Consider the following 13150-nt stretch of genomic DNA (forward strand, 5'->3'; position numbering starts at 1 on the left):
TGTTCAGGTCCGTTTGCAAGGTTTCTACATCCTGCATAGAAGATATCGGCATGCCTAGTTTGATGTCATCTGCAAATACTGAGATTGTACTAGATATCCCCTCCTCTAGATTATTTATGACTAAATTAAACAGGATTGGTCCCAGGACAGAACCCTGGGGGACCCCACTTTCCACCCCCGCCCAATCCAAGTACTCCCCATTAATCATCACCCTCTGGACTCTCCCCTGGAGCCAGTTCTCTATCCAGGTACTCACCTTATGGTCCATACCTACCTTCCTTAGTTTGTACAGTAAGCGTTTGTGGGGAACGGTGTCAAAGGCCTTTGCAAAGTCCAGATACACCACATCCACAGGCTTTCCTTTATCTAGGTGGCAGCTCACTTCATCGTAGAAGGTTAATAGATTGGTTTGGCAAGAACGATTTTTCATAAATCCATGCTGTTTACTACTAATAATACCATTTTCATTACTAAAGTCTTGTATGTGGTCCCTTAACATCCCCTCCAAAATCTTGCAGACTACAGATGTTAGTCTGACCGGCCTATAGTTCCCCGGGATATACCTCGGCCCCTTTTTAAATATTGGTACCACGTTGGCTTTTTTCCAATCAGCTGGCACCATACCCGTCTGTAAACTATCCTTAAAGATCAAGAATAATAGTCTGACAATCACCTGGCTGAGCTCTTTAAGAACCCTTGGGTGCAAGCCATCCGGTCCCGGGGATTTATTTATGTTAACTTTCTCTAGTTTAGTTCTAAGTCTATCTTTTGTTAGCCATGGTGGCATTTCCTGCGGTGTGTTGTTTGGTTCGGCCTTACAAGCAAGGTTTGTGTAGCCCCCTGATTCTTTTGTGAAGACTGAAGAGAAGAAATGATTTAACACTTCCGCCTTTTCTCTGTCCTCAGTGGCCATATTTCCTTTGTCATCTTTTATGGGGCCAATGTGCTCTGGCCTCGCTTTCTTACTGTTTACATACTTAAAGAACTTCTTGGGGTTCTTTTTACTCTCCTTCGCTATATGTCTCTCGTGTTCTATTTTAGCCGCCCTGATTTTGTCTTTACATTTCTTATTACACTCTTTGTAGTGCTTAAATGCTGCCAATGACCCCTCAGTCTTGTATTTTTTGAAAGCCTTTTCTTTAGCACTAATATGCATTTTTATGTTTGTGTTTAGCCACCCAGGGTTTAATTTTGCTCTTTTAAATTTATTTCCCTTTGGAATGCACTGGTCAATCCCCTTGTTAAGTATGCTCTTGAAGCACTCCCATTTTCTCTATCGCTTATTGACAGACGTAGTCTTCTTGATTCTCAAGAGCTGGGTTATGTTGTCTCCGCAGGAGTAGGACTAGGCAGAAAGACAAAACGTTCTGGCTCCACCTTAGGGGCAGTCCCTGAGGGTATATCCTCCCTCTCTCTGCTACAGGGAATCAGTTTTTTTCTGTCTAGTCAGGAGTAAGGACCTAAGTTCCTTGCTGGGATCTTTTGGTCCTGGCAAGACTTTTTTCTTTAGAAAAAGAAATTTTTTTTTTAGGTAGTTTTTCTCCAGTGTTTTTCCTGTGAGATCTTCAAGCAAAAACGCCGGACTGGGCGACACTTGTGGTCACCCCAGCCGGCCTACGAGCGCGCGCAGACCATTGCATTGCGCTTGGTCGGCCGCGACACATTCAAGTAAGTATGCGGGGCCGGGCGACGGGCTGGATGTTGAGATCCAGTGGTCACCCCGGTTTCTGCCTACGAGCGCGTGCAGACCAGAGCTCCGCGCTGGGTCGGCCGCGACGGAGTCCCAGTGGAGGGACTGACCTTGCGAGTTAAAAGTCTCGCTTGGACGCCAGGAACCAGAGAGTCGAGGCGTCCGGAGTGGTCCACAACCCCCCACCCCGGTGGAGAGGGTATTGTGAAGAGAGGGTGCCTGTCGGTTTGGTATGGTGAGTAAACGTTCCCTTTTTTCTTTCCTCGTTATGAGGCAGTATGTATTATGGGCCCCTCCATACATGGTCAGTATATATCTGATACTAAAAAGTCCCCCTTGTAAATACAGTATGCGTTTGTGGGAAGTGGACTTGGTTTGAGAGCTAACACTCTACCCAGCAGACTGTAACATTACAGCAGACATAGGAGGTATAATCCTACCTTATTTGTAGTGTATCTCCTGTAGATCCATATATCGCCACTTAGCAGAGATGCAGGTGGATGTGCTGGGAAAACGATTTCGGCGGTCCGCCGCCATTTTGCCGTAGACCAAGTGCATGTATGTCCTCAGGTCACGCCGGCCGCCATGTTTTTGGAGTCTTATGTCTCTTCTATGGGGGCGGCCATGTTTCATGAGCCCAGCTACCTCGTGGAGAGCTGGGAACGCCGGAAGGCGTACACAGGGGGCGGAGCCACGTCCTTCTACCCGGGAAAAAGCAACAGCTCCTTCCAGTCTGTAAAAGACAGACACTGACTGCAGTTGGTTGGAAACTTCACTGCATCGGTTGGTGAGCCTTGGGGGTCCCTCTCTCTCTCTGTGGGGATCGAGAAGCAGGTACTCTGAGGGGCGCTATTGCGCTAGGGGGAGACACACAAAAAAAAAAAAAAAAAAAAGTTTTTTTGTTTTTGCTGGCAAAGGTGTCCTGAATTAACATGGACCCTGCCACTCATGTATCTCCTCCGGATCCCCTCGAGGGGTCTGCAGGATCCTCCAGCACCCCACTGACTATTGAATCATTGTCAGCTATTATGGAAACATTTGTGTCCCGGGTGGAAGTGGCTTGTCAGGGACAGGGCGCAAGAAAGCGACCCCCGCCTAACCCCTTATTATCTGAAACCTCGGATTCAGACTCTGAGCCTATTTCTGCAGTTGCAGGTACCTCATCTGGGATTGGTGTCTCGGGTACTGTCTCTTCAGACAGCGAGGAGGATGTTTCGGCATCAGCCATAGCCAGAGAGGAAGCGTTGGTAAACGCACTCATTGTATCTGTTCAAGAAACCTTAAGATTACAGGGTATTCCATCGGAAATAGCTGAAACTGAAATCCCTTTTGGGACTAAAAAACGCATCAAAGTGGCGAAGGTTTTTCCATTGCCCAAATGTTTTGGCAATCCAATCGAAGAAGAATGGCGTCTGCCAAAACGCACTTTTACTATTTCTAAACGCATTAACAGGCGTTATCCGTTTGAGGAAACCCTCATTAAGAAATGGACAGAACCACCTGTGGTGGATTCACCAATTGCTAGATTGAATAAAGCCACGGTTATTCCTCTAGAAGACGCTCCGTCTTTTAAAGATCCAGTGGATCGCAAGATAGAAGCTATGTCTCGCACCATGTTTTCCTTGATTGGATCAGCTTTCAGACCTATAATAGCTATTGGTCTGGTTTCGCAGGCTGTAACTGAATGGACCAAGTGGTTACGCCGGGACTTAGAAGAGGTCCCTCAGGCGGTATCAGATTTGTTGGAACAAATGATACAGGGGTTACAGTTTGTGTGTGATGCGGCGTTAGACGCCACTCCATTATTGGCGCGAGCATCAGTCTCAGCAGTGGTTCTCAGGCGTACACTGTGGCTAAAAGGTTGGTTAGCCGACCAAGGTTCCAAAAAAGCGTTGGCTAATATCCCCTTTTTAGGAGAGCGTCTATTTGGAGCCAACTTAGATGAGATCATTAAGGATCTCACGGGTGGAAAGAGCACCTTTTTACCGCAAAATTTTAAAGGTAAAGGAACTCGTCAAAGACGAGGGCCTTCTTTTTCTGCTCACAAGAGGTTTTTTCGTCCCGCGGGTGAAAAAATTAAGTCCTCCAAAGCTCCTGCAGGAGGCGTCAGGGGTCGTTGGTCGGGCAAGCAAAAGCCCGCCCCCTCCAGACCTGAAGATAAACCGTCCAAAGCCTGAAGGTGCGCCCCCACCCATAACTGGGGTGGGGGGACGTCTTCGCCGGTTCCCGGATCCATGGCTTTCCAGAATCCCGGACTAATGGGTTTGCGAAGTCATAAGGTCAGGGTACAAGATCGAGTTTCGATCTCTCCCACCGGCGCGATTCTTCCCTTCCAATATCCGACTATCCCCGGATCGTTTAGAAGATCTGCGGAGAGCAGTCACAGATTTACTACAACAAGGAGTGGTAGTCCACGTTCCTTGGACAGAACGGTTTCAAGGGTTTTATTCAAACCTATTTACAATACCCAGGAAAGAGGGCAAAGTGCGTCCAATTCTGGACTTAAGGGCACTCAATTCTTTTGTCAACATAAGAAGATTCAGAATGGAGTCCATTCGCACAGTAGCAGCCTTCCTGCATCCAGGGGATGTCCTAGCGTCCATAGACATCAAGGACGCATATCTTCACATTCCCATTTTCGCAGGACATCAGCGGTTTCTACGCTTTTCCGTAGAAGAGAACCACTATCAGTTTGTGGCGTTACCTTTCGGTCTCGCCACGGCTCCGCGGGTCTTCACGAAGGTGTTGGCCTTAATGTTGGCACTTCTGCGCCAAAGAGGCATATCGATTCTTGGTTACCTAGACGATCTTCTGCTTCATGCAGAGTCTCCTCAGACCTTGCTACAAAACATAGAAATTACTATGATTTCTTTACAGGAATTCGGGTGGCTGGTGAACCAGCAAAAGTCATTTCTGGTTCCCACCCAGAGGCTCGAATATCTGGGTCTAATTCTAGACACAGTCAGGACAAGAGTTTTCCTTCCAGTAGGGAAACTCCGAAAGATTCAATCAGCAGTCCAGTTGTTACTGTCCAACAGCTGGTCTTCCCTTCGGACTTGCATGAGGGTTCTGGGGTTGATGGTGGCTTCGTTCGAAGCAGTCCCATTTGCCCAGTCCCATACCCGAATTCTTCAGCAAGAGATTCTTCTCAGATGGAATCGGAATCCGGAATCCCTGGACAATCAGATCCGATTGAGCAAACAGACCAGAGAGTCTCTGGTCTGGTGGCTTCGGTCTCCGATGCTCAGCCAGGGAAAGTCATTTCTGCCAATATATTGGACGATAGTGACCACGGATGCCAGTCTATCCGGATGGGGAGGAATTCTCGGTCAGTTTTCTGTCCATGGACTTTGGTCCCCGGAAGAATCCAGGTTACCGATAAATGTATTGGAACTGAGAGCGATCAGACTTTGTCTGATTCACTGGACCGAGCAGCTCCAGGGCAGCCCGGTTCGGATCCAGTCGGACAATGCCACGGCCGTGGCTTATGTCAATCACCAGGGGGGCACCAAGAGTGCCCGAGCGGCCAAAGAAGTGGCTTGCATTCTTCGCTGGGCGGAACGATTTGTTCCAGCGATCTCTGCGGTGTTCATTCCGGGGGTGGAAAATTGGCAGGCAGATTATCTCAGCCGTCAGACTCTGCATCAGGGGGAATGGTCTCTCCATCCAGACGTTTTCCACCAGTTGTGCCTACGGTGGGGCACCCCGGATGTGGATCTGTTGGCATCACGATTCAACAGGAAAGTTCAGAGATTCGTGGCTCGCTCCCGCGATCCTCTAGCAGAGACCGCAGACGCTCTGATCGCCCCGTGGGGGCAATACCAGCTAATGTATGCCTTCCCTCCTCTCGCGTTACTGCCAAGACTTCTTCGCAGGATAGAGGAGGAAGGAATTCCAGTAATTCTGGTAGCTCCGGACTGGCCTTGTCGAGCTTGGTACGCCGACGTGGTCAGACTGGTGGCGGACGTCCCGTGGAGACTTCCTCTCAGGGAGGACCTACTGTCTCAGGGACCGATCTTCCATCCTGCTTTACGATCGCTGGCTTTAACGGCCTGGCTATTGAGACCCAGGTGCTGAAGGACAAAGGTTTGTCAGCTTCAGTTATTCCTACTCTAGTTGAAGCAAGGAAAGCGACTTCCAGAAAGATTTATCATCGCACATGGAAGTCCTACATTGCATGGTGTGAACCTTTGGGGTTCCGTCCACGGTCTTATTCGATTAGTCGAATATTAGCTTTTCTGCAACAAGGGGTTGAGCAGAAACTGGCCATGAGTACTATCAAGGGTCAGGTCTCAGCATTAGCTATCTTCTTTCAGAAGCCTTTGGCTACTCATTCCTTGGTGCGGAATTTCATCCAGGGGGTGCGACATCTGGCTCCGCCAGTGCACGCGCCGTTACCACCCTGGGATCTTAATTTAGTGTTGTCGGTTCTTCAGAAACCTCCCTTTGAAGATATTAGGGAGATTCCTCTACCTACGTTGTCCCAGAAGGTGGCCTTCTTGGTGGCTATTACTTCTGCACGCAGGGTGTCAGAACTGGCCGCATTATCTTGTCGTTCACCATATCTGGTGGTTCATAGAGATAAGGTGGTTCTTCGTCCGAATCCATCCTTCCTACCAAAAGTGGTTTCAGAATTTCATCTGAATGAAGAAATTGTGTTACCTTCCCTGTGTCCTAAGCCCAGTCATCCTCGGGAGTTTGCTTTACACTCCTTGGATGTGGTCCGGGCGATCAGGGTATACTTGAAAACGACAGACTCGTTTGGCAAGAAGGATTCACTTTTTGTGATCCCGGATGGACCCAAAAAGGGGTTGCCTGCATCTGCCGCGACCATTTCCAGATGGATCAGACAGACGGTAGTACAGGCTTATTCTATTAAGGGTCGGGAGCCCCCGTTCCCTGTTAAGGCGCACTCCACTCGGGCGCTTAGTGCGTCATGGGCCTTTCGCCATCAGGCGTCAGTGGTCCAGGTGTGCAAGGCGGCTACCTGGTCGTCGGTGCATACCTTTACAAAACATTATAAAGTTGATGTAATGGCATCATCTGATGCCATGTTTGGCCGCAAGGTTTTGCAGGCCGCCATTTGAGGAGACCAGTGGACTGCCTCGAGGGTTTTTTCCGTTGGAAATTTTTCTTTTGAGTCTCATTCTTTGTTTATAATGAGCCTTTAAAACTTCTAGTTTGGCACCGGTTGGGCCTTCTAGATTGGATTTGATTTTTGTCAATCCCACCCCTCATTTGTGGCACTGCTTCTGGATGTCCCAGCTCTTGAGAATCAAGAAGACTACGTCTGTCAATGAGCGATAGAGAAAAATGGATTTTTGTAAGATCTTACCGTAAAATCCTTTTCTCTTAAGCTCATTGACAGACATAGTACCCGCCCCTCTATCATTGAGTTGGGTTGGGTTGAATTCTCTGTTACTGCTTTAGAACAGAACTGATTCCCTGTAGCAGAGAGAGGGAGGATATACCCTCAGGGACTGCCCCTAAGGTGGAGCCAGAACGTTTTGTCTTTCTGCCTAGTCCTACTCCTGCGGAGACAACATAACCCAGCTCTTGAGAATCAAGAAGACTATGTCTGTCAATGAGCTTAAGAGAAAAGGATTTTACGGTAAGATCTTACAAAAATCCATTTTTTCCTCCATGTTCTTTGTTCCCAGGGTTCTATCCCAATTGATATTTTCTAGCAGCGAGCGCAGTTTTGGGAAATTGGCTCTTTTGAAATTCAGCGTCCTTATATTACTCTTGTGTTTCCTATTACTATAATTAATACTGAAACTTATTGACCTATGGTCACTGTTTCCTAAGTTGTCCAGTATTTCTATATCCGTGAGCAGGTCTGTATTGTTGGTAATCAGTAGGTCAAGTACCGCATTGTTTCTTGTCGGTGCATTCACCATCTGACCCATGAAATTGTCCTGCAAAACATTTAGGAACTGCCTAGCCTTGGCTGAGTGCGCAGTTCCTTCTGCCCAGTCTATATCTGGATAATTAAAGTCCCCCATTATAATGACGTTTCCCGTCCTTGCTGCCAATCCTATCTGTAACATGAGGTCCGCCTCACCCTCCTCCCTCTGATTGGGGGGCCTATAGCATACGCCCAATATTACCTTCCCCACCGTGCCTTCCCTTTGAAGCTCTACCCATAGGGATTCTGCCTCATCCTTAGCTCCATTATTAATATCATCCCTCATATTTACCTGTATACTGTTCTTAATATACAGACATACCCCTTCCCCTTTTTTACCCTCTCTATCTCTGCGATAAAGGGAATACCCCTGAATGGTCGCCATCCAATCATGAGAGCTATCAAACCAAGTCTGTTATCCCTACAAAATCTAAGTCCTCCTCAAACATCAGTTCTCCCATCTTATTGGCCAGGCTTCTGGCATTGGTATACAAACCTCTTAATTTTGACCGGTTACATTTATCCTCATTTGATGTTTTTAGGCTGCTCACTTGATTTTCCTAGATGAGTCCAGGGGGTATTTGTGGTGGGGGAAGTCCCTGGTTGGACTTCAGCTTTCAGTTAAAGTATAACTAAAGGCAAAACTTTTATTTTAGTTTTGGATAGAGTGGAGAGGGATTACAACACCTGTCAGGTTTTTATTGCTGTCTTTGCCCTCTCTAAGGAGATTCCCCTCTATATTTGTCCTGTTTACCATTATCCTTGAAAGCGAAAGAAAACGAAAATCCCACATTTTGGTTTGTCCCCAGAAAAGTAATAGAGGGGAAATCTTCCAATGGGGATACTGGTTCTGATGACCTGGGGGGGTTCCCAAGGAATTCCCTTAATTTGCAGGGATTTCCTCTCACTTCCTGTTTGGCTATGGAACAGGAATTGAAGGGAAATCTCCACAATGGGACACATGGTGGAAAAGAATCTGACAGGGGTTATAACCCTCCCTTGCTCTATCCAAAATGAAAAAAAAAAGTTTTGCCTATAGTTCTACTTTAACACTGGTCGTGAATCTGTTCTCAATGAGAGTATATAAAAAATTTCCTACTGTGTCCTGTTGATTGCTTATCTGTCTGGGCCGGTCACACATTGAAATTGCTCTCATTTCTGTCTGAAGGTCGAAAAAATTTATCGAATTCATTGACACTTGTCTCATCAAGAACTATATGAACCGACCACCAACGGAGCAGCTGCTGAAGTATCCATTCATCAGGGACCAGCCGACGGAGAGGCAGGTCAGGATCCAGCTGAAGGATCACATCGACCGTTCCAGGAAGAAACGCGGTGAGAAAGGTGTGTCCGCGGCCTTTAAGGGGCGGCCACAAACCTAAGGAGGTGGACAACCCTTTTTTCTTTTTATTACATCGTGTGTCTTTGCCAGGAGTGCTAAACCAAGGGTTTGGGTTTATCACTGTAAAGATGCGGCATGAGAGCAATGTGGGTATACATTCTGTAAGGGGAAAATCTGCAACTGGTACAGATATTCTGGTCTGCCCTATCAACTGTCATTCCTAAAGATAGTGACACATGACCTAGTCCAGCTGAACTTGCTGAAAACTCCCAGATCTGGCAACTTTTATTTTTTTAGTTGCAAGCAGTAACTTTATTGAAAATAGTACATTGTACAGCAGTGACAAACAGGGAAAATATAATCAATCAGGGCATCAATAAAAAAGAAAATAGTAGAAAGGAGGTAGATGCAGAGAACCAGTCATCAGGTGAGCACACTTGCAAGTTAAACCAAAATGACACATCCCACAGCACTGTGGGAGTGGGCAGAACAGCAGAGCAGGACAAAAGTGTTTCTAGGAGATGGGTGAGGGGTGACCTGCACACAACAATTCCCAAGGTATACCAGTTAGGATACAGAAGATTAAAGGGGCAACACCAATGGTTTCCTCTATATCCCTGTGGGGGACTCCTGAAGCCACAGATCCCAAACCGTGTTGAATTTTGTTGGACAGCCTTCATTGCTATATACCAGACGTGTATATAACAAGCTATTGTTAACTTCCAGTTTCCAGGAGTTGAGCTCGGGTGGTGCAGTGCGCATCCATTGCCTAGCAGTACATTTCCTGGCTATAAACAGAGTTTCATGGAGAAAGATCTCAGTAAATTTTTCCAAGTCCCCATCAGGGAAAATCCCCAACAGGCAAGGCTTAGGGTGGAGCGTCAAAGGTGACCCCATCTCATCATGTAAGAACTGGACTATCTGTCCCCAGTACCCCTGTATTAATGAACATTGCCAAAGGAGGTGAGATCTGGCAACTTTAATCTAATGTCTTGGCAACTTTAAAGCTAAAGTTTAGCTATAAAAAGCTACAGCTTTAGATCCTCCTGAAAAATTGACAGGCGGATCTGAACGGATGCCCCATGCGTCTCTATGAGGCGTCGGATGTCAACGGAGACATGTCCGCTGACATCCGATCCGTCAAAACCGGACGGATGGAAACCCTATTTTCCATCTGTCTCGCAGATCGGATGACAACGGACAGACGGTCCGTTCTCATCCGATTCCCCCATAGAGATGCATGGGGACCTGACAGCTCTGTCTCCGCACACAGCGCGGAGACACAGCTGTCATCCCCCTGCTCAGCGGGGGATCAGTGGATCGATCCCCGCTCAGAAAAAAGGAGTCCGCCTGGCGGACTCCCTGTTTGAGAGGGGCCTTAGTGTTACAAGGTCTCAGGTGTGAATGGGGAGGTGTGTTAAATTTGGTGTTATCGCTCTCACTCTCTCATACTGGTCACTGGAAGTTCAACATGGCACCTCAGGGCAAAGAACTCTCTGAGGATCTGAAAAAAAAAAAAGAATTGTTGCTCTACATAAAGATGGCCTAGGCTATAAGAAGATTGGCAAGACCTAGAAACTGAGCTGCAGCATGGTGACCAAGACCATACAGCGGTTTAACAGGACAGGGGGGACAGCAAATGTACAATGTTATACAAGCTGTACACTCACTACTTTACATTGTAGCAAAGTGTAATTTCTTCAGTGTTGTCACATGAAAAGTTAGAATAAAATATTTACAAAAATGTGAGGGGTGTACTCACTTTTGGGAGACACTGTATATCTGTTCAATAGAATTCTATAAAAAAAAAAGACAACATTGTAATAGCAATACAAACCGGGAAAGATTATAAACCCCATAAGACATTGTAAGAGAAGCAGCACACTGACTGCTGTATTTTTGTATTTGCCTATGGAGTTTGTAGAGGCTGGGTTAGGTTGTGTAGGAGTTTGTGTCACTGCAGTGTTCTGGGATCCGGAATGACAGTTGGTTCTGTAATGTCTGTGTTCATTTTTTTTTGCTTTTTGCTCTTTTTATGTCTGCATTATGCTTTACTTTCTGTTCCAGATGAGACAGAGTATGAATACAGTGGCAGTGAGGATGAGGAGGAGAATCACGGTGAAGAGGGAGAGCCCAGGTAAGAGAGAAATTTGCATTGCACTCTTTCTATTGTACACAGGACAGTGACCACCTACACCCTTTATGAACTTTTTTTTTTTTTTTTTACCTTATTAGTGCAGATTGCTGCAGAACTAAAAATGATTATACATATTCACTTCTGACGTGACACTTTTTTTACAAAAAAAAAAATATGGTCTTGAAATCTTGTGCAAAAATAGGCAACATATTACATTAGTTAGAACTGGAGGTAACACAGCTAGTGACACTTAAAGGATAAGTGCTCTACACTGTTTTGTGATGTGATCTTTCTTTAACCACTTAAAGAGGAAGTAAAGTCCAAAAAAAAATCCGAGAAAAAAAAAGCCCTGTAAAGAGAAAGGCATAATGAGCTAGTATGCATCGCATACTAGCTCATTATGTAGTACTTACCTTAAAACGAAGCCCCCGCCGTGCCGCCACCTCAGCGACAGGACGGCGACATGTCCTGCCGTCCCGCTTCCGGGTTCGCGTCCTCCGGCCATCTGATTGGCCGGAGGCGCGATTACATCACTCCCGCGCATGCGAGCGGGAGCCGCCATTCACGGCACTGAGCTCTGAAGGAACGGCACGGGTGGCCGTTCCCTCAGAGCGCCTGCGCCGATGACGTCATCGGCAGTTTGCGCTGTAAATATCTCCTAAACGGTGCAAGTTTGGGAGATATTTATAGCACCTATAGGTAAGCCTTAATATAGGCTTACCTATAGGTAAAAGTTATACAAGAGGGTTTACAACCTCTTTAAGCCCCGGAAGATTTTACCCCCTTCCTGACCAGGGCCTATTTTGCGATTCGGCACTGCGTGACTTTAACGGACAATTGCGCGGTCGTGTGACGCTGTACCTAAACGAATTTGACATCTTTTTTTTCCCCACAAACAGAGCTTTCTTTTGGTGGTATTTGATCACCTGTGCGATTTTTTTGATCATGGGCTATAAACAAAAAAAGAGCGACAATTTTGCAAAAATAACAATATTTTTAAATTTTTTTTTATATAAAATTCCCAAAAAAAAAATGTAAAAATCAAAATTTTTTAACATTTTCGGCCAATTTGTTTTATGCTACATATGTTTGGTAACAAAAATCGCAAAAAGAGTATTTTGATTGGTTTGCGCAAAAGTTATCGCGTTTACTAACGAAGGGAAAGATTTTTGTCATTTTTGGTGTTTTTTTTTTAACGAGTAATGGCGGCGATCTGCGATTTTTTTTTTTTTTTTTTTTTTGCGGGACTGCGACATTGCGGTGGACAGATTGGACCCTTGACTGACATTTTTGACACTTTTGGGGGTACCAGTGACATTTCTACAGTAATCAGTGCTATACATATGCACTGTTACTGTAAAAAGGACACTGGCAGGGAAGGGGTTAACTGTATTGGAGAGGGAGGGGTTAAGTGTGTCCTAGGGGCGTGTTTCTAACTGTGATTGGACATGGCTACTATTGTAAAAACAGAGATCAATGTTCCTACATAGTAGAACCGTCTGATCTCCATTTTTACACAGGGGAGAATGACAGGCGGCTTGTTTACATTAGCCGCCTGCCTTTCTCCCTTCCCGGCGAACGATCGCGAGTGACCGGCGGACATCGGGTCTGCCGTTCACACGCACTGACTTCTTAGGGAACAAGCCGGGGCGGGCGCGCACATCATCGGGCGCGCGCTCGCCCGCTAATGGCTCACAAGTGAGTGACAGGCTAGTGACGTACCGGTACGTCACTTTGCTTGGCCGGGGCTGACCGCCGCAGTATATGTACTTGCGGCGGTCGGCAAGTGGTTAATAAAACATGTTTGGACAAAAATGAAAGATCTTTGGTGTGCTGGCGAATATATCTACATTATCGTGCATGTTCCAGTTTCCCGCTGGTGTTCGTAAACAGCACCCAGTATCTTAAGAGCTCATTCCAGGATTGTGTGTGATGGGAATATGGACTGTGTGCTTAAAGGATAAATTCACCTTTTGACAAAAAATAATAAATGCACATTTTTGCAGCTAAAAAAGATGATGTGCATTTATTATTTTTTGTTGTAGGAGCCTTTAAAGTATGGCACCAGCATTC

At 46.2% G+C, this 13150-nt stretch overlaps 1 protein-coding gene across 7 annotated transcripts in view; it reads left to right on the forward strand.

The window, feature by feature from the left end:
• Nucleotides 1–13150, forward strand: part of MINK1 (misshapen like kinase 1) — a 249643-nt gene that overhangs the window by 158093 nt on the left and 78400 nt on the right. For 5 of the 7 annotated variants that reach the window (XM_082253310.1, XM_082253312.1, XM_082253313.1 and 2 more), the window contains exons 10-11: nt 8767–8942; nt 11008–11077. In XM_082253310.1, coding sequence (XP_082109436.1) covers nt 8767–8942; nt 11008–11077 — 246 coding nt within the window. The remainder of the gene's footprint in view (nt 1–8766; nt 8943–11007; nt 11078–13150) is intronic. The other 2 variants (XM_082253311.1, XM_082253316.1) reach the window with 1 other exon arrangement.

This window comes from Pelophylax lessonae, assembly GCF_965119305.1.
Source record: "Pelophylax lessonae genome assembly, chromosome: 4".
In the NCBI taxonomy this organism is placed as follows: domain Eukaryota; kingdom Metazoa; phylum Chordata; class Amphibia; order Anura; family Ranidae; genus Pelophylax; species Pelophylax lessonae.